General features: G+C 53.9%; 3 protein-coding genes across 3 annotated transcripts in view; 1 reads left to right on the forward strand and 2 right to left on the reverse strand.

Moving 5' to 3' along the window:
- Nucleotides 1-10,203: 10,203 nt before the first annotated feature.
- BESB_046160 (6-phosphogluconate dehydrogenase) lies at nt 10,204-12,456 on the reverse strand (the record flags this gene model as incomplete). The annotated part of the gene is made up of 9 exons (XM_029363067.1): nt 10,204-10,474; nt 10,559-10,649; nt 10,759-10,887; nt 10,985-11,212; nt 11,326-11,470; nt 11,551-11,836; nt 11,918-12,054; nt 12,135-12,179; nt 12,268-12,456. 9 exons carry the CDS (start codon nt 12,454-12,456, stop codon nt 10,204-10,206), a joined length of 1,521 nt encoding a protein of 506 aa, XP_029220433.1.
- Nucleotides 12,457-14,282: 1,826 nt separating this feature from the next.
- Nucleotides 14,283-18,067, reverse strand: BESB_046170 (WD domain, G-beta repeat-containing protein; the record flags this gene model as incomplete). The annotated part of the gene is made up of 7 exons (XM_029363068.1): nt 14,283-14,509; nt 14,795-14,979; nt 15,259-15,439; nt 16,057-16,127; nt 16,584-16,655; nt 17,062-17,432; nt 17,642-18,067. The coding sequence occupies 7 exons, from the start codon at nt 18,065-18,067 to the stop codon at nt 14,283-14,285; spliced, it is 1,533 nt and encodes a 510-aa protein (XP_029220434.1).
- A 1,629-nt stretch (nt 18,068-19,696) lies between these two features.
- BESB_046180 (uncharacterized protein) overlaps nt 19,697-26,559 on the forward strand; it is a gene marked incomplete at both ends in the record, with an annotated part of 34,326 nt that continues 27,463 nt past the window's right edge. Inside the window, 3 exons of the mRNA XM_029363069.1 lie at nt 19,697-22,181; nt 22,733-25,810; nt 26,168-26,527. Coding sequence (XP_029220435.1) covers nt 19,697-22,181; nt 22,733-25,810; nt 26,168-26,527 — 5,923 coding nt within the window. The remainder of the gene's footprint in view (nt 22,182-22,732; nt 25,811-26,167; nt 26,528-26,559) is intronic.

A 26,559-nucleotide genomic window follows, 5' to 3' on the forward strand; every position in this document is an offset into this window, starting at 1 on the left:
CTTGGCTGTGCCCAGCTGAGCAAGCGGGCGTCTCGCGTCTGTACTTGTTTAGAGGAGCACCACCGTACCGGTATTGGTTCAAAGACTTTTAAAGGCGCCGCCGTGGACATTCCTCACGTTCCACGGTATGTAGGTTTAATCAGTGAGACAAGGCTTCCACGGCGACGCAGCGGCGCTGGCGTTTTGGAGTTCCATATGTCTGATATTCGCTTTCGACCTTTTTCTAAATACAATGACTTACGTAGCCATCAGTTGCGTGTGTGGTCAAGCTATGCTGCGTGGATAGCAGCCCAAGAAACGGTTTGCTGCCGCTTGGAGAGAACGATCTTCCTTGTTGCTGGTGTTGAACCCCATCGGCTGTCTCACAATCGCCATACTGGGATTATATTATCACATCGACTTACAATCTTGAGCCTCCTGCCCGCGTCAATGAGGCGGCTCTCTACGTCGACGACCTCGTGCCAACAGCAAGCTAGAATGCCGGTAGCTCCTGAAGTGACATGGACAAGACACTACAAAAAACACGTCAGTGCGAACTTTACATGATCTTTTTCAACAATCCAAAGCCGGTGGCAAACTGCCATCGCAACCTATCCAGTCGAGCTCAACATAAGCTTCTCAGCAAGATTTCAAGTCTCACAGTGAGTCGCCAGTGTCCGCTGTTTTCAGGATCCTGCTCTTCTTTTTTCCCAAGTCAGAATCATTCATGGATTGCGCAAATTAGAAGCAGAATTATATACCTGTTTGGCAAATGCTCCACACATGGCCTAGTCATCTTTTTCTGAGATTTGACACGTCCGACGCTCTGTCGGTTTTGCTGTGACTGCGTGTCGTTCAGGCCTGTCCCGGGAAAAAGTAAGATGAAACTAAGCTACTTCTCAGTAACGCAACCAAACACGTCTCCACTACTGCAGGTACAATGAAAATCTCTTGCCTGGCACGACAATGCAAAGGACAGATACATAATAGCGAGTATTCGAAAAGGGCGGAGAATATGTTTTTACATTGGGGTCGCCTGCCGTGAACAATCGTGACACCGTTCCTAGAGGCATCGAATGTTTTCAGGAGATTGCACAACATTCCGCGTTTTTGGAGAGCACCAGGTCGAGCGCGGGACGACAGCTCGGCTACGCTTTCGGCATTTCACCTGTTGCTGTAGTCGACGCTCACGACGTCTGTCCAGCGCGCGTCTGAACAGCTTGTGCTTCTTAGGTACATCATGGTATATAGTCTTGAAACCGGTCGCCTGCACAAGCGGGCACGAGGCGAGCATACAAAATACTGCCTGCGAGACGCAATGCTAATGCTGGTCACCTCAGACAGACTCATCACCTGTTCGATTTATTCAAGGTAACCGCTGCGCCGGCGACGTCGGCCTGGGCAGAACGCTCTTTCAAGACACCTGGCACGGTGAGGGGCGAGCGTCCATTGTTCGCGTAATGAGATGTGCGCGGTCACTACCGCCGAAGTGACAACGGCTCAAGGTTCCACGCCGCGAGTCTCAATCTGAGGAATCGGTGCACCACAGACGATAGGTTCCAGCTGCGAGGACTTTTTTCCGCATGGCAGCTGCTGTAATGCCGCAGGTTCGTGAAGCATTTGGACCCCATGCGACAGCGCCCTCGCCAGTATGGGCGAGTCCGTTTGTCTGGTTTGGCAGAGACACGGCGCGTCTGCACCTGGGCGAACAGTGTTCCATCCGCCATTCTTGCATTCCTACTCTTACGGGCGTATGTCCGGTAATTGGCGCAAGCACGAGACGCCATAGAAAAAAGATGTGCGTCGTCGATCAAGTGCTTAGTGCACTCGGTTGGATGTGGTTTTCTATCATTCAGAGGTTCGATATACGGGAACCTCATGTGCATCACTACCGAATGTAGATAACTGCTGCATCCTCACACTGCTTTCGCATGCACGACAATCATCCTTTTCTCGTCACGTTTGGACATCAATGCGCGATGCTGTTGTGCCTGCTAACAATGCCAAAAGCAGCCGCGCTACCAAGATCAAGCTGGTATTGCCAGCGAAATCAATAATGGGTCAACTGTCCTTGCTGACATTTTTGTTAACACCGCTACAGAGAAGTAATAACCACGAAGCGCGTGATGCGGCAGCGTGTTACCAGTGCGGACGAAAGTGGAGAAACGAGTCATCTTGCGGCAACGGTTGGGAGCCTCGCACAAACCGTAGTCCGGCATGCTGCTGTGCTGGCCGACGCTCGTCAACAAAAGGGCGCAATGAAGACCGGGCGCATATGCGTCTCTTGCGTCAGACCATTGAACGAGACAGAAGGCGCTTACCGACGGCAGCCAGCTGCTTTATTGTCTTGTGAAACAGCCGGCGCGCTGCCGACGACGCCACAACGGCAACCGCCATGACGAAGCGTGACGGCGCGTACCCTGCTCCTTTAACGGGCGCGGTTTCCCGCAACTAGTTCACGACATGACAGCGACGTTGTATTGAGCCAGGAATGCCGGGCGAGGCGAGAGGCTTGACACCTTCTCCTGGGAAACACCTACGTTGGCGCGTCAGCGTCGGATCGACTGTGCCAGGCTAGGAGGCCGACAGCTTGGCTTGCAAGGCTCGAAAGATAGCAGAGGCATCACATATCGGGTGCCACGCTTACACGTTTCATAAGCGCACAAGGATCGTTCAGTTTGTGATCCACCGGTGTCATGCTGCACCTTGCGGACGTCTACCCGCACCCGATTTTTTAGTTTCTGAATTGCGGCTTTGTCCAGGATGCGCGCGGTATTCCCACGAGTCAGCACTTGTTCGTTTATGCCACGACCGTTTTCCAGAATATCGTGAGCCCATCATATCTCGGACAGTGCAGCTTTCGTCAGCCACCCGGATTGCCTTCATACGCGGCCGAGTCATCAGATCACCCATGTCAAAAATGTCGTTTTGCAAGCAGTGCGCGCGCGCAGATCACGAGCCGCACTGTGGCATTCACTGTCACGAGACAGCGTTGGCACTTCCGGACGTTTGTCAACCAGTTTTTATACGTTTCCGCGCTGCCGTGTGCCGGGGTGTCAATGCGTGTTCGCCGCGCGCAGCCGCGATGAAGCATTTCTTCTTTTCGGTGCTGGCCAATTCTGGCACCAAGCCATTTGCTCGAACCCTGAACTACTGACCTGAGCCCTGTCGTTCTGTCCGAGCGTCCAGATTAGATCCCAGTCTGTCATAGAACGCGATTAAGCCAGCTATCACACGCAGTTTTGGTTGGGGCGCGTAATAACTCGGAACTTTTTCAAGTTTCTTCAACCACAAGGCGTGAAATATTCAATATTCTCGGATATCCGGCGCATGGCGTACAGAATTGGGAGTAACAGCGCTGGTCGCGTCAACCTGTAGTAGATTGCAGAGTGGGTTTTTGTTCGCGGCAGTAGCAGGTATAACGAAAAGCTGAGTTAGCGCAAAACGGTGGGTGCGCAAAGGCGCGTCGTGTGACGTTTGGATTCTGGCGGCTGTGGTGTCGAGCCGCAGCTGCGCACAAGACGCCGTTGTGAGCTCGACAAGGGACGGCTGCGACTACTGAAAAACAGAAAAAAGAAACACGGCCGCTAACACACACTTCATGCACAATTGTGAGTGTCTTGAAATGCAAGATACTCAAGCCAACTCAATGCCTACACACAGCGGGGGCCGTCGGAGTGACGCCCGGTCATATGCTGTAATCACTGGACACACTTGTCCACTCTTGTTAGAGCAGAAGCCTCTACGCTGTGTAAAACTCAATGACGGTCGAAACTCAATGACTCGGTGAGGCAAAAAAGCAATCGAGGCCTGGCGTTGAGCAAACCGACTGGAAGCAATTCGTCGGTTTGCAGCAAGCTGAAGCAAACTTTTTTTTATAATAGATGGCTTTTCATGTCGGGCTCCAGAAGATTTTCTGCGCTACTACCCAATTACTTGCTAGAGATGGCCTATCCAACGCTGCGCAAAGAGATGAGAAACAATGGGCTCGTGGTGCTTCTCAGAAACTTTCAGCTTCGGCTGTTTTTGGAACACAGAGCCAGTTGCTTTCTAACGCGAGCTTCTTGCGCCGCGGCAGCCGGCAGCTGATTGGGCAGGAGGCAAGTGGTATTTACAAAATATGACGACATGACACAGCAGCTGATCATCTGTTGACATACGAGGGCTGGATGACAAATCTCTTCACAGCGCCGTGAATGACGTGATCTTGCTACGCTAAAGCCTCTTTGCCGTTGCACAATAGACACCGTGGTCGAATCCATTGGACGCTTTACCCAGAGTCGCTGCTCGTTCGATGAGCCAGTTGGAAAAAGCAGAGCAAAAAAGGCGCCTCCTTTTGTGCGGGTGACGCCGCCAGGAGCCCGGAGCCAGCACGCCACAATCGAAGAACATGACGTCGACGCGTCAGTTCTGCAGTTTGGCCCATTGAAGGCATTCCTCCGGCGACTGTTTGGTGAGTCGAGGAATGTGTCAAATACCCCCAACCGTGACACGCGGAACCGCCCCAGTCGGATCATGTGGTTTCCGCTCTTCTTTCCACAAAGTCCGGGTAAGCGGTGCTTCTCTTTTCAGCGCACAAGCGTAGCGCCGTCCATTACTCCACGGCGGGCGATTTCAGTGAAACCCCACTTACATAATTCTCAGTAACGAAAGTGGTACTCTATTGATGTTATCAATTTTTGCACGTCAGAGAGCGGCGTCCGTGATTGGCTTTTTCCTTTTGTTTACAAGGCGCCGGAGATGCGCTGTTCCAAGCGACGTCGCTACCTCAAATAGCTGCATTGGAATATCGTTCCTTAACGGAGGCCTGGCATATGGTTTCACGCTAGAAATATGCACGATGGCTCTTGGTAATTCACAGCCGCGTCAGTGCCAAGAACGACATGCCATGAATATGCCTAGCTGAGAACACAGCGGTTGGCGTGTGAAGCGGTTGGACGTTTGCTTCGAAAGCTGTTTGCGTCCTATGGTCGCAATCGCGGCCACACACATTTCAGTCGCTGGCGCACCTGCACCAAGCGTGTACACTGGAAAGCTGCGCGGGCCTGCTGTGCTGCTGGATACTGTCAGAGGCGACCGCACCGATTCACACCCAAGCCGTAACTGTTTTTCGCGGATTCTGCTAGTCTTGTACAATCTGGGGAAAGCAGCTATTGCATTTGTTGGACTTAGGCGATGGCTAGGAACGTGACAGATGTCACCACCGTTGCCGCCAAATCACAAGTCTCCGTTATTCCTAATTCTGCTAGTCTGATTTGCCGATGTGACTTATATGCAAGGCTCCAGTATCAGCGTGGCTTGTGTGAGGGAGCGTGGCCCGGCTACCGGAGCCTGGGAGTGCCTTTCGAGCATACCGTGACAAGACGCAGCTGCTGCGATGCAACTTCAGGAGTGCTGATCAGAGAGAGGTATGCAACGTTGACAATTGCTGAGAGTCCTTCGCAGCTGGCCATTTTCAAGTGAACGTGGGGTGAGACATGCATCGTGTTTCTATGTCGAACGACGGGCACGACATCATACAGAGTCGGGCGAAAATATTGCTTGACGACGCCGCACCCCTTACGGATAATAGGGCCGCTTGGCCTTAGCACCTGAGTGCTGCCTACCCAGCAAACGCACCACCACCACTAAATCGTTTTTCAGGCATTAGGAGGCTTTGAGGGTCTTGCTCACTGGGCTGGGAAAATGTATGGTAACCGCAAGAGTGCGGTATCTGCTGCCTGCCGTGCTGTCTGCGTCACCCATTATCGTCTCGACAAAAGCGGTGGCGCTTCCAGGGATTGGATCAATATCGCACGAGTTGGCTGCGTGCCTTGTGAAATGCCAATGTTGGGGATTGTACCAAAGCTTAACGTCAAGCTCTTATTGAAAAACGCATACCACTGCTAGGCCATCCGGACAGGATCCGGGCTACTAGTGCCGTGTCCGCCGCTGATGTTGTCGAGCTCCAAAGATAGGAGAGATAAAGTCAGATTTGGATGCCGTTGCTTCCGGCAGCCCCAGTTGAAAGAGCTGCTCGTCCTTTCAGCCGGTTGAATAGCTAGACTGCTCGACAGGAGGTCTCTCCACCTCACATGGGGCAGGGTTGTCCTTCTAGTTTGCACCTGGTGATTTACTCATGGAATGTCTACGTACGGAAGGCGTTTGTCGCTCCACTGAGGCCGGCATGCCCACCGCTCACCGTATTACGTATTCGCACAATCTATGACAAACGCAATGTGCCCGCGCCCATTTGAGGAGGCTAGATAGTCTGGCAAACGCCAGTATGTGCTGGGATAGACCTTCAAGGCGGGTAGAAACTGGGCACATTCGGAACATGTGTAGAAATTGGAACTCCCTTGAGAAACAGGTGGCGTGCATCCGGCTATAAAGCAGAGGCGATATCACAAGCGGTCCTACAAGTTAGTGAATTTCGCGTGCTGCGCATTTGAGTCATACATCGTCGGCTGCGAAACAGGCTGGTTTTTAAAGTGAACCACCTGCCCCGCAATAAAAGCCACTCCGGATCGAACACGATTGGGCGGGGAGAGAAGCTTCATCTCTCGCGTGGTAACCGGAGGTCTATAAAGCTTACGCACAAGACCTATGTTAAACCGAAGGGCACAAGGCCTCGTCGGTAGTCACTCGATGCCGCCGCCGGTTACAGGCTTCGCTAGGCAACCATCAAAAGTCATTCCATTGTCGCCTTTTTTTACACTGTTTCGGGCAGATGCTTTCAAGCGCGTACACGCCGTAACAGGTATGAGGAGTATGTGCTAGCACCTGTGCATGCTTAACCAATAACTGCATGCACACGAAACGTGTGCGTCGAGCACGGCCTCCAGCTGGAGGTTAAGCAACCTTCAGAGACCGCAGCCGGACTGTTCCATATATTAGTGGGGCGTACTGCGCATCCACAACATCCCTGCTTGCATCCGAATGGCGCCCTTTAGTCTGAAAGACGCTGGTCAACGAACCGCACAGATGTTTCTCGCACGTCTTGTGGCTCCTCGCAGTTCCAGCCGCTGCGCAAGCTAATATATGTTTTGAAACTGCTCTGTGCTCTGCACGTATGATGCGGCAAGGCGGCTCTCAGGAAAGCAGCGACTAATGTGCCGTCACGACGTTGGTGAGGGCCAGCGATGACCGGTAACTATCTCAGGGGGCGAATAAGAATCGGGTCGACTGCCTAGCTTACTGCCGGAGTACACGTTGCAACGCAGTGGTCCAGGTCGTCTGGCACGTCCACACTGGCGGACTGCCGTATCTGTTATTCACGTTCACTCGTGGCATGCAGCTTGTTCAAGACTTCAGGCCTCGTCTTGTGCTGGGTTCTAGCCGCCAGCATGTGTTATATAATGCTCGAAGCCACAGCAAGCGAAGGTAATCTCTGTCACATGTTTGAATGATCTCGTGACTCGAAGGCATGCCAGAGCGAGATATTGGCAGTGTTCTTGATAAGCGTACCTCAATAGCAAGCTCGAACACAAGGCGATGAGAATTTTCAGGGTTTCACTCCTTAAGCGAAAATGGCATCTGGCCGGTGGCGCGGCAGCGAGTCTGAACCGGCTTTAGCAGGCTTTTCTATCTTTCAGGCGTGCTCCGCCGTGTTTCTGTTGGTATGAAGTCACGAGGAGCTCGGTATCCACCCAGCGGCTAAACGTTCTAGTCCAGGCTCGTGATATGGGACACGCAACTGACCCGGGTGCTACGTTAAAGTCGCCATGAAAGGACAACCATCAAGACAAACCTTTGTCTTCAGCATTTTATTCGACTGTTGGAATATCCCGTCATTCTCCACATACAATCGTGGGATCAACTGACCCCTTTGGCGGCATTTAGTCTTCGCTAAGGCTGTTGCCGTTTTTTGATACGGTTGGTCTGCATGAAAGGCCAGGAGAAGCTTGCGCTTAAGAGGGGGTGCCTCGCTGGATGAGGATCTGTGTGTACTCCGCTTCTCAAACGGATGAAGTTGCACATTGACGCTGACCCTCTCATCCCCGAAGTACTGGTTCGTTTACAATGCCGTAGCTGGCAGAGGTTTGGCAGGAACCGATCTGACGCGCAAGGCTTCTAACAAATGTATAACGCAGGGTTGCTGTGGACATTGAATTCCAGTGTCATAGATGAAAACCTGCATCTATCTTCTTTGCCGCAGTGCCTCGGCTATATCGATGCAGCCTCCACGTATCACTGACTCGTGGCGTTGGGGCGAGCTTGCCGGCGTTGCCACCCGTCCCATCCTTCCTCGCGTGGCTGCCATTATTCAGCTCTAAGCTCAGAAATACCAGAAGAACTCCTGCAGACGCCAATATACCATTTTGTTCAGGCAGCCACCTAGGACCTACCGTGGCGAGCAAACTGGTGGAAACAGAGGGAGCACTAGTGCCACTGTATTATGTGATAGTGCCTTCCGGCTCTGGGGAACGAAGAATTATCACTCCTGAAGACTGAATGTCACTCTAGTTCATTACTGAAGGAAAAATAAGGCATTGCGTTAAGTACGTGCGGATCGAAAACTGAACTAACATGTTAAGCATGTTCTCCAATGAATCAAAGATGTGCTGCCCAGCGGAGGCGAGAAATGCACGAAAGCCGGCCGGATATTGTGTGTCGCGGCGCTAAGCGCTAGAAGCTCAGTGAGGCGGGGCAGCAGCAAACATATTTTTTTGCTTTAGCCTCATGCACTGAACGTGAGGATAGTGCTTGCTGATGGACCTCTGGCTGAGCGAAGGGAAGCTGGGGTGAGACTAACTCGAGAGAGTGCTGCTTGAGCTTGCTTCGAGAACGATGGCCAGCTAGCGACACCGGAAACGCCAGAATGCAGTGTTCCCGTTGATCAATCTACTGAAAGGGGAAAAGCAGCGACGGTTCTTCGATGTTATGGTCGCGTATGTCGAGCATCGGTCGCTCAATGAGGCTCTCGCACTGCGACCCATGTGGGAACATTAATGCATAGACCATTGTCACCAGAATAATCATTTTGGTAACACAGGGTGCGGCCAGACAACATCCACGATACACACCTTGACATTGTATACCTCCGGGCGGCAGTCATAAGACCGCCGAGTTCCCCAACTAGAGAAAGACATGTTTTCACCAACGTTTGCTGATGGCAAGAGACAAGTGGTATCTTGTACCTATTGATATACCGAGCGGCTTAATACAGTGCAGAGATTTGTGGTTCAATATCGTCACATCAGGCTACTGATTTTCAATATAGAAAGGCGCACCGCTGTAGGTTGGCCGATGAGGTGATACTTCCTCCTCTCGGGAGCAAAGCCGCACTGCGCAGTGCTACGCAAACAGTCGGTAGCAGTTATCGCAGAGAGTTTCTGAATGTGAAGACACCACTCAAGAGGGAGAACAGAAGGCGGTTCAAGCTACATTAGAGAAACGGTGTTGTACGCCGCTTCGACCGGTTGGCTCCCGCTCCTGCAAATGATAGTAATTTTTTCTGGAGGGCGTTTGTCGAGTCTACTATCCTAGAGATACATCCAGAGAGGGTGCCGACAGTGACATTATTAAATGCCCTAGACAGACACTGCATTACTGTGGTGGAGGGTTGTGTTGAGGTGCTACCCAGAACTACACCCTTGTGCCACTGTTGGTCTACGCACTATTGACATGCGGAGAACGATGTCGTGCTTGTTTCCAATTTAGCTCCGCAGAGTGGTGGGACCTGGCTTATCAGCCGGAGTGCCTGTGATCCTTGGCCGGCAGCGCAATAGTTGGTAGTGACGGTGACAGAGCTCCTCCCTTCATACCCGCGCGAGGAATAAACACAATTGGAGACCGTAAGAGATTCAAGCTTGCACCGTCCACTCTTGAAGGGGTCTGAAAAGTGATCAGGGTATACAATGATGGGATCTTCGCCTGCTTATGACAGCGTATGGGCTCCTATCATCGTTTCAAGTCTTGCGTGACCGCTACGTGTTCGCTGAAGGCGTTGGTATTCATTTAGTTGCAAAAACAATTGATTGATGAGTCGAATTTGATGGACATAGTCTTTCGATCAATGCGACATGGACATGAGCACAGTTCCCCGACATGCGGCCGAGGAGGGGCCGGAGGAATGCAGCTACAGAGCTGTCGCCTTTAACGCTCGTCTCCACTAAATAGGCATAGAGGCGGCTACCAGGACTAATTGATTTCGCCACTCTCTCGAGAAGTGGATACTAATCCGTTCTAGCTATTTGCCTTTGCCACTAGCACACGCGTTTGCCTCTGGAAACCAAATCCACATCAGTCTGCCCAGTTTTCCACGTGAAATTTCCCTTCTCTATCAGTTCTCTTGAAGTGATGTGAACCGAAACAATCGCGCTGAGCTTGCACCAGGTTGATTGAAAGATGGAGACCGCAACTTGAGGCCAGGTAGTTGTAGGAAGCTGAAAAAGCTGGAATGGGAAGGGTTACTACTGTGGACGGCCCATCTGACTGAGAAACTCCAGTTCCCAGGGAGAGATGGACAACGTCTTGGAGGGCTGGAAGATGTCTTTGAACCATTCCACTTATCCTGTATGAAAAAAGAGTACGCGTTTGTCAATATTTTGCTAAACCGCACTGTAGGGGCCGGCAGGTCTTTGGTCGCGGCACTTACTGTTCATCGAGAAGAATATTCTCCAAGTCGGGGTTCCTCAAGAAGGCGTGTTGCATAACTTTTAGGAAGTCGCATTCGATGACGCAGCCGGCTGAAAAGGCAAGGGAGCACGCAATCGTCAGTTGCGTCCTGTTGGATATCAGTGATGTGTAGTTAGCCGAAGACGTCGCGACCTATGCGAAATAGGCTGTATGTCCTACCTTGCCAAATTCGGGAGGCCTCTGCGAGATTGAGAGCCCAGCCCTTCTCAAGTGAGATAGCCCGCAGAAGCTGCATGCCTTGGGCGAAGCAGGAAATCCTTCCGCAGACCAAAGCTTTTTTGATAGATTCTGCGAGAATCGCAAGCAAATCACGCAGGTTATGGAAGCGTGACTCGCAAACGGCGGTTTATCAAAACTCTCGTCAATGCTGTTACAGGGCACTTACCAATTTGTTTTTCCCTCAGCGGATTTTTGGCGTCGTCCATTGATGTCCAGGTTTGGAAGTAAAGAACATTCATACGTTGGCGCAGGCCGATGTTAGAACTTATATATCGCATATCGAGGGCAGCCGTGATTGTTGGGACAGCGATTCCCAGCTCGGCGGCCTGCTGCATGGCCCATTTACCAGTTCCTCGTGATCCAGCGGCGTCGACTATGAAATCCAAGAGGTACCCTGCAAGGACATGAAGATCCACAGGCAAACAATACTCAGAACAAATTGCCCGGTTTGCTGGCTTTCGCTTGCATCGAGGACACTGAGCACAGCGGAAGGCGAAAGCAGCTCACCGCCGGTAAAAGGGTCTTTTTTGCGAACGATGTTTGCAGTGATACCAAGCAGGTAGGAACGAAGATCGCCTTCGTTCCACTTTTTAAAGGTGGCGTAAAGCTCGTCGTTGGTCAAGCGGCAGGCGTGCTTGAGCAGGTGATATGCCTGCGGATAATAGACCAATTAAAAAGCGACATCTGAAGTACCAGGGACAAGGAGAGCGGCGTGCACACTACTGTCCTCACCTCGGCAATCAGCTGCATGTCACCATACATTATGCCATTATGAACCATTTTGACGTAGTGCCCAGCTCCACAAGGACCAAGATGTGTGACGCAAGCGTTCTGCTTCATCTCGTCGCTGAATGTAAGGGCACCTGGAAGAGGAATGGTCTTCGACTGGTCGATCCTCCCTGCCAGCTGAACAAAAACAGGTTCCATGAGCTTCCAAGCCTCCTCACTCCCTCCTGGTGTTAGAGGGGGCCCATAGCGGGCACCGTCGCCGCCAGCACATAGCCCGACGTCCATGAACCTGGAAACAACAGAGGAGACGGCATGCCGTAGGTGGACTGAGCTGAACACTGCCGCTGAGGGAGCACAAAAAAAAACTTACAGGACTCCTCTGGAAGCACATCTTTGTTCTCTTTTCACAGACACCTCGAAAAATTCGTTTCCCGCATCCACCAGGCAGTCGCCTTGGTCGAGCTTGGGAAGCAAAAGGTCTATAAGCGTTTCGACAGGCGCCCCTGCCTGAATGGAACACACACGGCCCCGGCCGCCCGTGTTGCTCAAAGTGTCATGACAGCCGATAATAACAATGACGTACGTACCTCGATAACCATTAATATGCGTCTCGGCCTTTGCAGACAGTGCACCTGAACAAGTGGTCCAGAGAAGACAAACAAATCACTCTGACTCTATCTCGTTTCCATCACATATGAGGGCCCCGAGGTATTAACTCACAAATTCATCGAGCGTCCTCGCACCAACGATGTTTTTCGCCAGGTTTTCTTCAGCCGCCTTTTTTAGCGCTCTGTCGATTTTGGCAGGCGTACGATTGGACACGCAGACGCGGAATCCCCGGCTTGCGATATTTAGGGAGAGCCCGAGGCCCATCACTGCAAGGCCGTAAACTCCGACATGACAGGACATTTTGTCAACACAATAGACCACAGGCCGACAAACGTTGGGTCCTCCCGGAAGACAAATCCACTGGAGATCACCGATAGAGCACCGATGGAGGCCAACAGCTTTAGTCGGCGACTGGTGTCCTCAGCGGCCTCGGTACCAAACTGTGACGGTGGATGTCTCCTCCGGTAGGGAGCACAAATACAGGCCCCAATTGGCAAACAAAACACAAACTATCTTGCACGCGAGCAATGCTCCTTGGATAAAAAACGGCAAAATAACGTTTGTTCTAGGAAGCCGGGCATCCATCCGTTTGAAGGGGGCCCCCCGAGCACGGCCAGACGTGCTCGCACGCTTCTCTCTGGCTAGGTCAATCAGAGCATAGCTGGGCGCCGAGCGGGCACCCTCGTGGATTACCATCGAATGCGTCTCCAGTCGTCCTGTACGTCCCAAGTGCTGCTGACAGACGGACAACGTATGATATTTACAGAGCCAAGACAGATTTCAGCGTCGTCGAAATGACGGCGTTTATGAGCGCCATCCTGACACGCATCTTAGGTCTTTGGTGACTGTAAGATACTCCTCTGACGGCTGCAGCCTGCCCAGCCGCACGCCTCCCCCACCACACTGTCGCACACTTACCACGTGGACCATACCAGGGGTGTGAAGCTGTCCTCCCGTATCTCTACGCCTGTCGCAACAAAACCACGAGTTTCGAAGCGGGCACCTCTTAACAGTTCCGTTGTTGAGACTGTTTTCTGTTGAACAATGGGGGGGATGTATCACCTTTTGTCCTATAACATTTCACTTTTTGTCTTTTGCTAATATTGAGGGGGCAGCAGGCTTCAGCGGGGGCTTAATACACACGAACAGGACGGTTGCACCACTTGCCTGTTTCCAATATACAACATGGAAATACGTACGCGAGTCCGGCACATGTTACAGAATACCCACCCACCCATTAGGGAATACCTATGCTCCCTCGATTGGGCGGAATGCCTACTGTGCAATTGCTATACGAGTAACTCAGTCGTGGGAGAGCTATGCAACTACGTGTCTCTACCTCGGCTTCGGGATTTGTCAGTACTTGTTCAAAGAAGGTTGAAGCGGGACGCGTCACAGCTGTTGCATTTGATCGCGAATTGCAGTCGCTTGCTTCTACTCCGCAAGCATCTCTTTCTTTGGAGATATATCAACAATTCAAAACGGGGCGCGTAACCCGCAGCCTTTTCGCGTCACGGCGTATTGGCACGGGCCGGCACGGGGCATGCAGCATCTATCAGAAACCATGTTATCTGCCCGTGGCAACTGTGATATCTCGGGGGTCGAATACCAGACTTACACGGCTAACAGATGGCGGAACGTAAGGAGGAAAACGTACGATCTACCTCAGACAACACGTGTATCTGTGGTCTCACGATCTGGATATCTTGCGGGCGCGCCGCATGCTGGTGAAACTATGCACGTCTCAATGCATGGGCCCTGTCTGGGAAGAGGAACTTGTTCAATAACACGGGAGTAATGAGCCCACTGTGTTACCTCTACGACGACGGCTTCTCGGCCCCACACACTACACATAAATGCGTCGATAGCCTTGTTAAGATATTCCGCTTGTTGCAAGAGCATGAGCGCCACTGGGACGACTCTTCACCCTCACGACAGTGAATCAGACGTCTGTGTGTTGGTGAACTGGGTCTGAGTGAAAAGTGAGACTTTCACGTCATTTCCACCTCCGAGCCCAACACTGAAGAAATATGTGCCAGTGCTAGGAGCTCGGAAGAGTATGAGGTCATTACGTGGGCTAACCGAGGCGCAGCCGGCACTACGTGTACCACTCGACGCACCTTTGTCTACCATACTGCTAACAGTCGATCATAAAAGCTGCACGACACAAATATATGCCCACTAAGATAGGAGCGGATGCCAGAAGGGAAGTGATGTCGAACAGCACGACGTCGTAGACAATTCGCAGCTGATGCGAGTGCTGGGCTCTGCTGCGGAAGGTATTTCATTGACAAGGCGCAGATGCCGTACGTCATGGACTCATGCCCCGAAAAAACACCGAGCCTCTTCAGGTCTGCAGCACATCAAACATAGGTCCCGTAACAAGTGCGGATATCTGCATCACCATCTCATCGAAGATTATCGCAGTTAACGACTATTGATGATAAACACCAGAAGGCGGTTAAGCTTGCGGTTGCGATGTATGACCTACACATAAATAGGACGATATATCTACGACACCCTCGTGGTCACAGCTGCAGCCGATGTATCGCGAAAGACAGCCATTCGTGAAAGGTGCATGAATATCATTAGCTTCGAACAACCAATTCATACGGCATGCCTGACTGGAAAAACATACCTGCGGGGGCGTCTCCAATCCGCCATAGTTCGCTTCCGCCGTGACATGTAGCAACAAGCATGAGGCCCTTGTCCAGGTACCCTCCCCTGTGCCACTTGAGACGCCAAACTCCCCCCGACACAGAGAAGGAATTCACAGGATAATGAAGCTGGCGGCGATCAAAGACACGAATCTTTTCGTCGTAGCTGCAAGACATACAGCGGCAACAGCGCACATAAAAATGTTGTTTTCGTGACAGTATACATTCCATTTTGTAACCCACAGAAGGTGCAGTTCGGTTACCACACCCAGATGCACGTGAGTGCTGGTAGCATTGGTCGGGGCTTGCACATGCAGCTGCACGATTTCCAGCTGCTTCATTACCCCTTACACGCGACCGAACAGCTGCACAAAATCCTTATGGTGCCCGTGACGACGGAGAACCCGTCAGCGTTGTCAGACAGAAACAGAAAGCAAGCACGCACCTTCCGGTTAGCACCAGATTCGAATCGTACGGAGAAAACGCTATCGCAGTTACTCCCATGGTGTGACTGCGTTTATTTTCGGCTAACAAGAATGAAGATTCATCTTCATCTTGACTGCAGCCAGACATCGCAGACGTTCCAGACCTCAGGTCCCAAAGACGGACCATACAGTCGTCAGCTCCTGCGAGAAAGAATAGACATACAACAACCTGGTATTACGAAAACAGCTTCCCTACCACACGACAGAAAAGCAGACATGGGTCGCTAATCACTTCAAACCCTCAGGCCACGCTGGCCGTGACGTACACCCGCGCCACAGACAACGTCTGTGAGGACGGGGACTTTTTCATCGAACTGATATATTCAGACTCATCTAGTGTGCGGCCGCGAACTGTACGTCGCGTCAGTTGTTTGGGTCAAGACATTTTAACTGCATTTATAGCTAGCGCCGAAACAAAAAGTCCATATTCCAGCTCCAAAGCGAACATTGTGTCGCACTGTGATCCAACACATTCAGCTGTCCGACGCAGTCCCGTCGACTAGTGCTCTCGCTGCACTGTCCGCGTCACACAACCGACAGTAACTCATAAACTGAGTTACTAGGTGCAAACCGCTCGTGAACGCACAACCAATAAAGGGTTCATCTGGTGTCGTAGACTACCTGGTGAGGTGGTGGGACGCACGGGAAAACATAGGTAGCCGGATACACCGCATCGCCCCCTTTCCCGGCCACTGCGATACATTCTCGCTCTTCTCAAATCGACACTTCGGTGTACTCTAACGGAAACGAGAGCTTACCAGTTGCTAGGATGTCGCCCTCGCTGTGTGGGTCGAACACCACGCACCACGTCTCTGCGTCATGTGCCTTCCTGAGGCAAGCGACATCATCAAACATGAGGAGCACTCCTCAGTGCTATGCAAGCGGGCACAAAAAAAGGCCAAGACACAGATCAGCGTTGGAGGAGGCATCCAACCGTGGTGAGCGGGAACGGGCTGCTCGTTCCAAATTTGCCCCTTGGAGCGCAGGCATTGACACGACGCAATTCCCGCTGGGTGACATAGGGACGAAAAAGCCAGAAAGCCGAGAGACAGTTCACGCTCAGGCCCGCGTCAAAAATCGGCTCTCGAGCAGAAGCGGTAGCAGAAGATTTCTGAAGTTTCAGAGAAGAACCAGCAGGCCGCAGTGGGTTGAGCTCGTAAACATACATCAGACGCCGCCAGAAGAACGCTGCACAAAACGCGTGCCATGAGGCATGTCACTGGGAAAACGGACTAGCATGCACTCAAGCGAACAAATCCTCTGTATCCTGTGAGGTAAGTCTTACCACGAACGGTGAACGCACTCCAAGTCCTTGACGACGCTGACCTGGCCGTCAGAACAACACGCCGCAACGAGCCTGCTCCACAACGCATGTGCTATTGAGCCTCAAATAAAGCAACTGCGAAATCCTAGACGTTCCTCTCGAACCTCGAGGACCTCAGCGTCGTCGAGACAAGTACAGTGTGAGACTCGAGAGGTAGAGTCAGCGTACTGGCCACCTTTTAGGATTTATTTTGCCTAGCACTACTTGGACACATTCTGCACGACCGCACCTTACAGCTCACTGCAAACCCAACACGAGGCTGTATGCATCTGCGGGGACACCCTGCAGAAGAAAGATGCAGAAGGGGCGCTGGAAACGTAGAAGACGGCAGCTACGACTGTGAAAATGCACCTGTCTCTCCCGCGATGCCGCTTATGCCGATGCACACGAGGTGTAACCGATGACATAACAAAATGTCACTTTGAACTGAAACACTGACCTTCCGTCCTCTCCCAGGCTATCCATGCCGAGGCCAATCACGTCGCCCTGGACGCGCTTCGCGGCATCAGCTGACTGCAGCGGGATTCGCGCGAGTCGTGCGCAACGGCATGAAGGAAGAGACGCGCCGCGGCCGCTCGAAAGCAGCTGTGCGTCGCGCTCAGGTACGCGGCTCTCATGCGAAACGGGGAATATCTGTGCAGGATGACCTTGAGACCCTAGCGTCGCGGGTAGAGGATCAAACCCTCCGTTGAAACTTGAGTGATATCCGTTCTCGAGATGAACTTCGACTACATGAAGAGCCCTGTCGGATCCAATGCCCGCAATCACGGACGAACACCTGTCGGAAACCTCCGACTTCATGTTTGCCTCCTGAATGCATCACAGAGATACGCATAGCTCTGGCTCGCACAGCCAACTGCTAGATATGCGTAGCGCGGACACGGAGTGCAACTCTGGCACACGCGGGCCAACGAGAAAAACTTTCTGCTTCCACTTGCAGCTTTTCGCTCCAGGAATAGTGACACTTCACCCCGTCCGCATGTAGTATGCTGCCCGATTGCCTGCGAAAATGTGCTCACCTCATGGTCCGCCACAGAAAACTTGGCTTCCTGGACGAGAGGGCGAAGCCACTCTTTGCTTTCAGTTGCCCCTTCATCAGACTCGTCTTCGGGACCTTGAACCTGAGTCTTCACTCGCGGTAACCAGCGAACATCTAGGATACCCGCGTCCAGGTCTGCGGTGCCGATATCGTGGACGGCAACAAACTGGTCATGGCAATTTGTTTGCGGCGAAAAAGCGCTCTCAACTGCCTCGAAAGAGTCACATCCGGATTGAGAACGGTGGCACCCACATTGTGCCTCTTCAGTTCGCAAGGACGGTCGTTCGCCAGCACCATCACATGCAGTCGTTTCGCCATCACTTTCGCCGTTGACCGCGCCTTGGGAAGCCCAGAAAAACGCCAGCCCTCCCTTTCGAGTCCGCTGGGGCTCGACGAGGGCGTACATCCCAGCGACGAACAGACCGGGAAGGCGACACTCGACATTCGATTGGACGGCGCGATCTTTTTTTTGCTGTTCCCCCCTACGAGTAGGGCAGCTTCTACAACACGGGCGCGGTTCATATGGACCATGCCATGATTCTGTCCAACTTTCGAGGCAGTCCCCATTCGACGGGAGCGTAAACTTCAGGTGATATGGAGACATTTTCCTTTAGAAAAGTCAGTCAATTTGAAGAGAAAGAGAAGCATAGCAGATACACCTGCGTGCCCGTTGACCAATTCACTTTCCGGCCTGAACAGGACTTACAAGTTTATTGCTCAGGAGAGGTCAAGAGTTGCCATCGGGGTGGGAAGGAGACACACGGATGAAACTGCATTGAAGCAGTTGTTATATTAGGCACAGAACGCCAAGTTGGATTCAGCCATGCGCTCACCAGCGTCGCCTTCGCTTAATCTGGCATAACAAGGATGCGTTCTGCTCGCCGCTGAGAGCGGAAACTAGGAGAACGATACTCATCTCCTGCGAACCTAATCACTGAGGCTCTCCTAGGTTACAGCACACGCCAAGAGACTGTCTCCGCCAGTTTCAAAAGAAATTGCAGGTTGTGCAGTCGGAAGATTACACCGAAGAGAAGAATGGCGTGTCTCGTAGTTACCCTTGAAGACCTGCATGCATGCTAGCGTGAACAACCGACTGTCACATCCGTTGAGGACGCTGAACACCGCGAGCCGAAAAAAACGAACTAAACTCGGGGTCTCGGTTACCAGAGTTTCTTGCTCTTGTCACAGCCTCGCCTCTAATGTCTGCGTACACCTAGCGATCATGACAAATGCACCTGTAAGGCCTCAGGACACGCAGAGCCCCGTGCAGTGAGAGTTGGCTGCCCCACACTGCGGGATCGCTGTCGTTCTCCGTTTAGCTGCCCGTCCAGCATCGACATACTTGAACGCGAGACGAATGACTTCCGCCGTCTGACCGCTATCAGGTATTCCGATTTGTTTTCCAAGGGTGCCTTCTTTACCCTCGTCGTCCATACTGTTACTCAAGAGGCCAGTCAGAACGCTGTCCCGTCTGGCTAACCGAGCTACTCTATTTGGCGTCGTCTGCCTCTGTTGAGCCACTTAGTTTCCACGTTTCTCTATTGCTTATTTTTCTTCCGGCGTAAGGTCGAAACGCCTTTGCCTCCCCGCAGAAGGGGTGCTGCGCGATACACCTGCAGCCGTTGGAAGCGCTTGGCCTTTCCTTCCGTCTTCCAAAATCTTGAACACCTTCGGTGTATCGCTTGTTGCGAAACGTTTCGTCTTAAACCAGCCGCTGCTCTTCCCGGGACCGCGGCTGTCTTCACTGTTCTTCCGCCTGTACCTTCGCGGAACGACTTCCGCTTGCGGGACCACCTGCACCTGTGATCGCACTACTTTTGTTTCACGTTGATTCAACTGCTCCAAAACTGCTGTGCTGCAGCGCAGATGTCGACGCGCGACACCGGATAGACTGGTGGTACCACTTTATTCGTCTGTCGCTTATCACTGGTCTGGTTTGGTGGTACACGCCTCACTCGACCGTCGAGGCGTCTCTTTAATTTTTCCGTTGCACTGTCGACTGATCTTTCTCGCGATCCTGGAGCGTGCCACCGGCATGGTGTCTCGCAAGAGACATGCACCCCATCCTCAGGGGGCAAGCTGCGCTGCGGGTGCGACGGATGAAGAGATCCGCGCCGCCGCTGGTGCTGGGGCAGCTCTTCTTCCTCTAGTTCGTGCACTGCTCGAAAATGTCTCAGAGCAACTCCGGACAGAGCGCCTGAGAGAAAGTAACCCAGCGGCCAGGCTGCAGCAACGCAGTGGCTATGGTGACTCTTCTCCAGATGGCAAGGTGGACAGTCGGCGGGTTTCGGAGGGGGACCACGGTTCAGCTGCAGACTTGCCGTGCAAGCGACAGAAGGCATCTGCATCGGCGCCAGCCACCCAAGGAGGTGAATGCGAGCCGCCACTGGTCTTGAGCGATGACAGGGACAGCGGACGGCAGACCTCTCCGGAGATCTCCAGGAGCCGCCCTTCGTTAGCCGAAGCTTCATCTGTGGCGCATGAACCCGAGTCAGTCTCCAATCGAGGAGGGTCCTGCTTTACCAGCGTGCCGAGACGTGTCCAACGTCACGCTTACCGTCGGTGCATGCGGCTCGAGAACCTATTGAAGCATCTCGAGTCGCTTGCATCCTCTCCTCCGCAGGGGCGCGAAGACCCTGCAACCCGCTCTTCGCTGTCTTCGTTATCAATTCCTCAAATCGGACAGGAGTTCCTTATCTGTTTGAGTGAACTTCTGCTCAGTCCCGTAACAGCTGAGGTGGCGGCGCGCTACTGCCCGCAGCTGTCCACGGTTGTCGCTGCCTCGCTCCTGTTGCCCCCCACTGTCAGGTCTGAGCAAGGAGACGATGCTGGACTTTTTTCGTTTCCGCTGGCCCCAACGAATGCAGCTCCAGCCGAGAATTCGAAAAGCGTGCGACCCCAGAAACGTTGCCGGGTCTCAGGGGACGGCTCGAATCAATGCTCATCTGGCGTCACACTGACTCGCGGAGAGTCCAGCAACTCTTGTGATAGAGATGGAGGAGCCAACGGGGACTCGAGAACCGAAGCCGTGCGTTTTCCTTCTTTGGATGGCGAGGAGAGGTTGCAAGACTCGCGCCAAGCTTATCGCCTTATCCTAGCGGCTCGCCTGCTGTCAGACCGGCTTCTCTGCACCGTGGCATCCGACTTTCTAGAACGAACACTGTTGGTCCAGTTTGACCGGCCGGCGGACCAAGACGCTTCCGCTGGACATGAAGCAGGCGCCTCCACGGGGCCAGCAGAGAAGCTCCCAGTTGCTTGCTCGACGTCACATACCATCAGCAATCCGGAAAAAGCAATCAGGATCCTGCTGCGTGCATGCGGCTCGTTCGGACCGGACCGGCGCGACAGCGCCATACAAGACGCGGGTAGAGCCGCAGAGTCGGCGCCAGCACGGAGTCGCGCTCTAGATACCTCAGGCGCTTCTTCACGCATGGATGCTCTCTCGACCGAAGAGGAGCATTTTTGGGCCAGACAGTGTCTCGTTGCAGTTCGACGCCTCCTTTTGGTGAGCGGCGCTCGAAGCCAGCGTTGCACTCCAGGGTCGAGTATTGGAACGGAGGCCACGAGCCAAGGAACTGCTCTGGGCAATCGTGAACAGGAAGTCGCCGCCACTAATGTGAGGACACAACTGCATCTGTCGCCTCTTCTGCTTCACATATGCCGGGTGCTGCTTCGTTCCTGCGACCCGCTACTCGCATTTCTGGCATCGCGGTGTCTGCTGGCGCTTCTCAAAGTTAAGGACACGGGGAACGTGCCCACCTGCAGCTCTGGGCTCCCACGCAGATCAGAAGCACGCAAGAAGGATATATCTTCTGTGGCGTCCAGTGATGCCCCCATCTTGAAGACGGAGGGTGGTTGCCGCCAGTCGATCAGTAACGGCCATGCCAGTGACGCCTCGTGCGAGGTTCACCAGGCCGTGGCCTGTGGACGAGCGCACGCTGAGTTTTTCCGGGAGGCGGAGCTGTTTTTTGGAACTGGTGGCGTCTTCCCTCCGAGTTCTACTGAACCGTCAACTGCACTGTTTGGTTGCGTTTTCTCCCCCTTGGTTTTCCTGTCCTCCTCTCTGGAGAGACACGCGCTTGCGCACTTCCCCGCCCTTCGACGGGTGGCTGCTCTGGCCGCGGCAGGCTTCGGCCGCGTGGCTGGGTTAGGCTCCGCGTTAGAGGATACTTTCGCATCGTCTGCCTCGTCCGCGTCGCCCCTGCCTGGCAGGGGGGACCTGACGAAGCCCCTTCCGGTGCAAGACGCGCTGGCTAACAAGCCACTCATTTGTTCGCCGGCTACCGCCTTCCTGCCCCTTGTGCGAACACGCACGGCTCGACTACTTGTCGACAGGTTGCGTTGCTGCTGCGTGACCGGGCATGACGTCCGAGGGCGTGCGCGGCCTGCCATTCTCCTTCACGGCCCGCCTGGATCGGGCAAAACCGGCCTTATCCGTTGGGTGGCGCGTGCGCTTGGGCAGACACAGCCGCCTATTTCCTTCTTCCTAGACGATCAAACGGATGCAAAAACCCTCATCGGTAAGTGGTCGGGGACACAAAGTGCTCGAACCTAGAGGTAGATGATACCCGCCTGGCAAGAATCTTCCGTGCCGCATGGTGCCGGCGAGCGCGACACGCTGACGCTGTGCAACGAATGACTCTCGTTTCGCTGTGTCTCTGAAACCGAGTATGGAAAAGGGAGAGAGGTGAGGGACACCTCGAATGACCCGACCGCCGTGCTTGGCCAGAGACAACCATAGTACTAATTCCTGGGCAAGATCCTTACCTTCTGGACTGCACTGTGGTGTTGATCTTTAGTGGGCCGGAGCCATCCGTTGCAGCGGCAGCAGCAGCTGTGTCCATGTTACGTCCGAGCAGCTCCGATGCGATTTCCAGGCAGAGGGCGCCGGTAAAGAAACATCGGGCGACGGGTACAACCCATGGATAGCCTCGCGTAATTTTGCTAGTGAAGCGTATCTTCTAGAATAATCAGCGCCTTTGGGTGGGGGTACGTCGCACCTGTTGCGCCGCGTCATGTGCTCGCCAGATATTGAACGGCTCGCGTCTGCTTTGTGGTCCATTTGCCTCAGGTTCCTGGGTATGCAGCCGGGATGGAGGGAGTCTGTTCACGTGGCAGGATGGCTTGCTCACTCGCTGCGTGGCTGAGGGACGTTGGTGCATCTTCCAGCAAGTCCAGCGGCTCCCTACGAATGTGCTAGCGCTGTCGGCAACTTTGGCGACAGAAGGACGCTTGGTGATCAATGAACAGCATCGTGTTGTTCAGGCGCACCCCAGCTTTACTCTCTTCGCCACCATAACGCCGCAGGAAGTGACAGGAGGCGGGGCGCATTCAGCGTTTCTCCGCGCGCTGCGCTCGCGCCGTGCCCTCTCTACTGAGGTTGCTGCCGGCAGTGACACAGACAGCGTTGGGCCCGTGCAAAGCTGTGCTGCATTTGGGCAGAAAGGCGATTCCCGTATTCGGGTTCCGACCGCTTCTGGCACAGCTTCGGACGGCCCTCCGGCAGGCGATTGCACGAGCGACGTGGAGGCGATGCTGCGGCTTTTCCGGTCGGCGTCGGAGACCCCTCCTTTGTTGAGGTCCTGGATTACCTTATACGTCCCGCATCCTTCGCGTACCGACATTCTTCGCATCATCGAAGAATCGTTTTCAGCAGTAAAGCCCATTGCCGCGCGTACCATTGCAGCTGTTCAAGCAGCATGCTGCGGCTCTACGGATGCCGCACTGGCCACGGTCGCGTCACAAGATGCCTGCGACATTGCGGCTGAACGCCAAAAAGCTAGCGAGTTTTACCGCGCATCAGGAGGGCGGCTGCCACAGCTAAGAGACTTGCTCAAGCTCACTCGCCGGCTGGAAAACGAGGCAAAAGCCATCGCATCGCCGGCTAGTGCTGCGTTCTCTGGACCACATCTGTCAGAGGCGGTGCGAGTACGGGTGCTTCGGGCAGCAGTTGCCACCCTTTTCTCATGCATAGGAAACGCACAGGATCGCCTCGAGGCGGCTGCACGTTTCGGCGCTGTCTGGGACATAGACAGGCGCCTCGTCGCGTACATGCTGGATGAGGAGATTCCAGCGGTTCAGACGACGCGAGACCACCTCATTGTTGGGCCTTACACCTTGACTCGTCTCACTGCATCGACACCGACTAAGCAATCGTATCTGCAGATTGGTGATCAGGGATCCGAAAATTTTCAGTCGTCACTACCGAGCCCCACAAAGAGACCAACAGAGACCGACTCGTCACCAGCAAAAGGTTGCGGGAGCAAGGCTCTCATCGCGGCGTCGCATGGAAACTTTTTCAAAGCTGGGCTCAGCAAGTCTGTCTTCTCCCCGACATCGTTGCAGCTTCGCGTGCTCCAACACATCGTCGGTGCTTTGGCACACGGCGAGCCGCTCCTGCTAGTGGGAGACACCGGATGTGGAAAAACTGCTCTGGTTTCCCATGTTGGTTCCCTCACCGGCGCTGAAGTTGTTGTTTACAACTTCAGCGAGCAGAGTGAGGCAGCAGATCTTATTGGGTCCTGGAGACCGGAAGAAGATCCGGCGAAGCACATCAAAGAGGTCTGGCAGGAGTGCATGTACCTTTTGCAGACTTATGGGGGGCCCCGACTGTGGGCAGCGGATCCCGATCGTGACGCCGGGAGCACAACTACGTCAAGGACTGTGGGAGAAGACGCTGGCATAGAAAAGCGGAAAAAGAAACGCACCGTGCGGCAGCATGATGCTGAACCACACAGTGCCGGCAACACCAAAAAGGAGGAGACGCAGAACCTGGAGTTGTCGCATCTACTCATTAACGGCCAGAAACTCCTGCAACGGAGGACGTTCATTGCGGTCCTGGAATTGTCACTGGCTGTCGCAAGGGCTGCGAAAGATTCCGTCGATTCTGGCGGATCAACACTTGTTGGTCCGGCGGCATTCGGATTGAGAAATGAGCCGCAAAAAGGGAGCAGTCTACAGCAGAGCGGACAGGATGCTGACAAGAGAGAAGCGCGAAACACCATAGAGACCCTGACGGCCCGTACGGCCCTCGACGGCAATGCTGGCAAACAGAACATCGCGGCTATGCTGTCGATTCGGTGGCAGAGGTTGGCGAATAGGTGCGAGCAGTTGCTTCGAGATCCTCGAGTCGTGGAGGAAAGTGCGCCGGCACCACGATCACTCTCGTCCTACCTTCTCACACTGGGGCTCGGAGCGGGCACTCCATTATCAACCGACACCTCAGGCTCTTCGCGCACTGCAAAGCATGCTTCGGGGGGAAGTAGCACAGCCGGTGTGAGGCCCCCTATTAGATTTGTTCTACGCGAAGGCCTACTGGTGGATGCTATCCGTACAGGCAAATGGCTTCTCCTAGATGAAATAAACCTGGCACCAGCTGACGTGTTGCAGCGCCTTGTTGGGATTCTTGACGATCCCACAGAACCCTTTCTGGTCCTCGAAGACAGTAGCCGCGCGCCAGTCCAGCGACATCCAAACTTCCGACTGTTCGCGTGTATGAATCCACCGCGCCTAGCCAGCATGTCGAGCGCCGCTGGGACGTCTCCCGCGTTGCTGAAGAGACGCCAGGATGCACTGAAGAGTGACGAACGAGTTGCAGAGGGACCGACTAGCGCGGCCACGGGAAAGAAGGAGCTTCCATCGGATTTCCGCCACCGGTTCACTGAGCTCTACGTCGACGAGCTCACCTTGCTCGAGGATGTCGTGACAGTGATCGACAGCTACCTGGTTCCTCTGGCACCTCACCCGCCATCACGTTCACTTGCAAAGGTCTACTTGCAACTCCGAAAGCTTGCATCCGAGTACCAGATCTTGGATGGATCTGGGCGACCTCCGTCGTTTTCGATCAGGACGCTTGTTCGCGCACTGAAACATTGCGTCGCCTGCGTACGCAGGCCCACGTCGCCGTCTCCGCTTCATGCGGCGCTGGGAGACGGCGTGCTTTCTGCATTCGCCACTCCGCTATCAACCAGTAGCGTGAAGGCAGTGGAGTCTCTGTTGCAGTCGATATTGGGGGTCAGCGAGCCGCGTCCGGCGAAGTGCAAAGAAAGTGACGCGGCTTCCGCGGGCCAGGCAGACGTGACACTAGTCATGTCCAGTGACGGTAGTCAGGTTGAGTACGTGAAGGTGGAGGGCTACCTTATCAAAGCCGGTGAGTCTGAATATCCTCTATACAGGGATCGTTATCGCAGTTCGCGCTAGCAGCATTCTTTCATACGTATACAGGTTTTTTCTTGGGATGCGGGCGGGCACTCCACGAAGTCGTCCGGATGCCATCTAGCGCCGGAGAAACATGCCGCCGTCCCGTTGTCCCACCAGGCCCTGCACCTCCAGACGACTGTGGCGTGGTGACCCGTTCACGACTCCGTAAACAGGGATGCTTACGTGGTGCACGCCGCGTGACTCTTCAACTCCAGACTCTCTCCGCAGCTACGCTCACGTGGGCACCAGATCTTTGAACCATCACGAAAACTCCCACCACCTGTACGTGGTGCCGCTGTCCGTGCAGGCCCGCTGCCCATCGACGTAAACGACGCTCACAAGCATTTTGTCGTCACCCCGTCAGTACGAGCTCAGCTCCGGACGTTGGCGCGCCATCTCTCCGGCAGCCGGTCCGCCCTCCTTCTGGAAGGGCCGACCTCAGCTGGGAAAACCACCGTGGTGGGCTTCCTGGCGAAGCTAACAGGACACGCGTTCTTGCGCATCAATAATCATGAACACACAGATGTCCAAGAGTACACGGGCCAATATGTTTGTGGCGAAAAAGGCAACATCATCTTTGAGGAAGGCCCGTTGGTGAAGGCGGCTAGGGAAGGCTCCTGGGTAGTCATTGATGAACTCAATCTCGCTCCAAGCGAGGTTCTTGAAGGTGCGTCTCTGCCGTTAATTAGCTGGACCGTA

The sequence above is a fragment of the Besnoitia besnoiti genome, chromosome III (assembly GCF_002563875.1).
Source record: "Besnoitia besnoiti strain Bb-Ger1 chromosome III, whole genome shotgun sequence".
Lineage (NCBI taxonomy): Eukaryota > Apicomplexa > Conoidasida > Eucoccidiorida > Sarcocystidae > Besnoitia > Besnoitia besnoiti.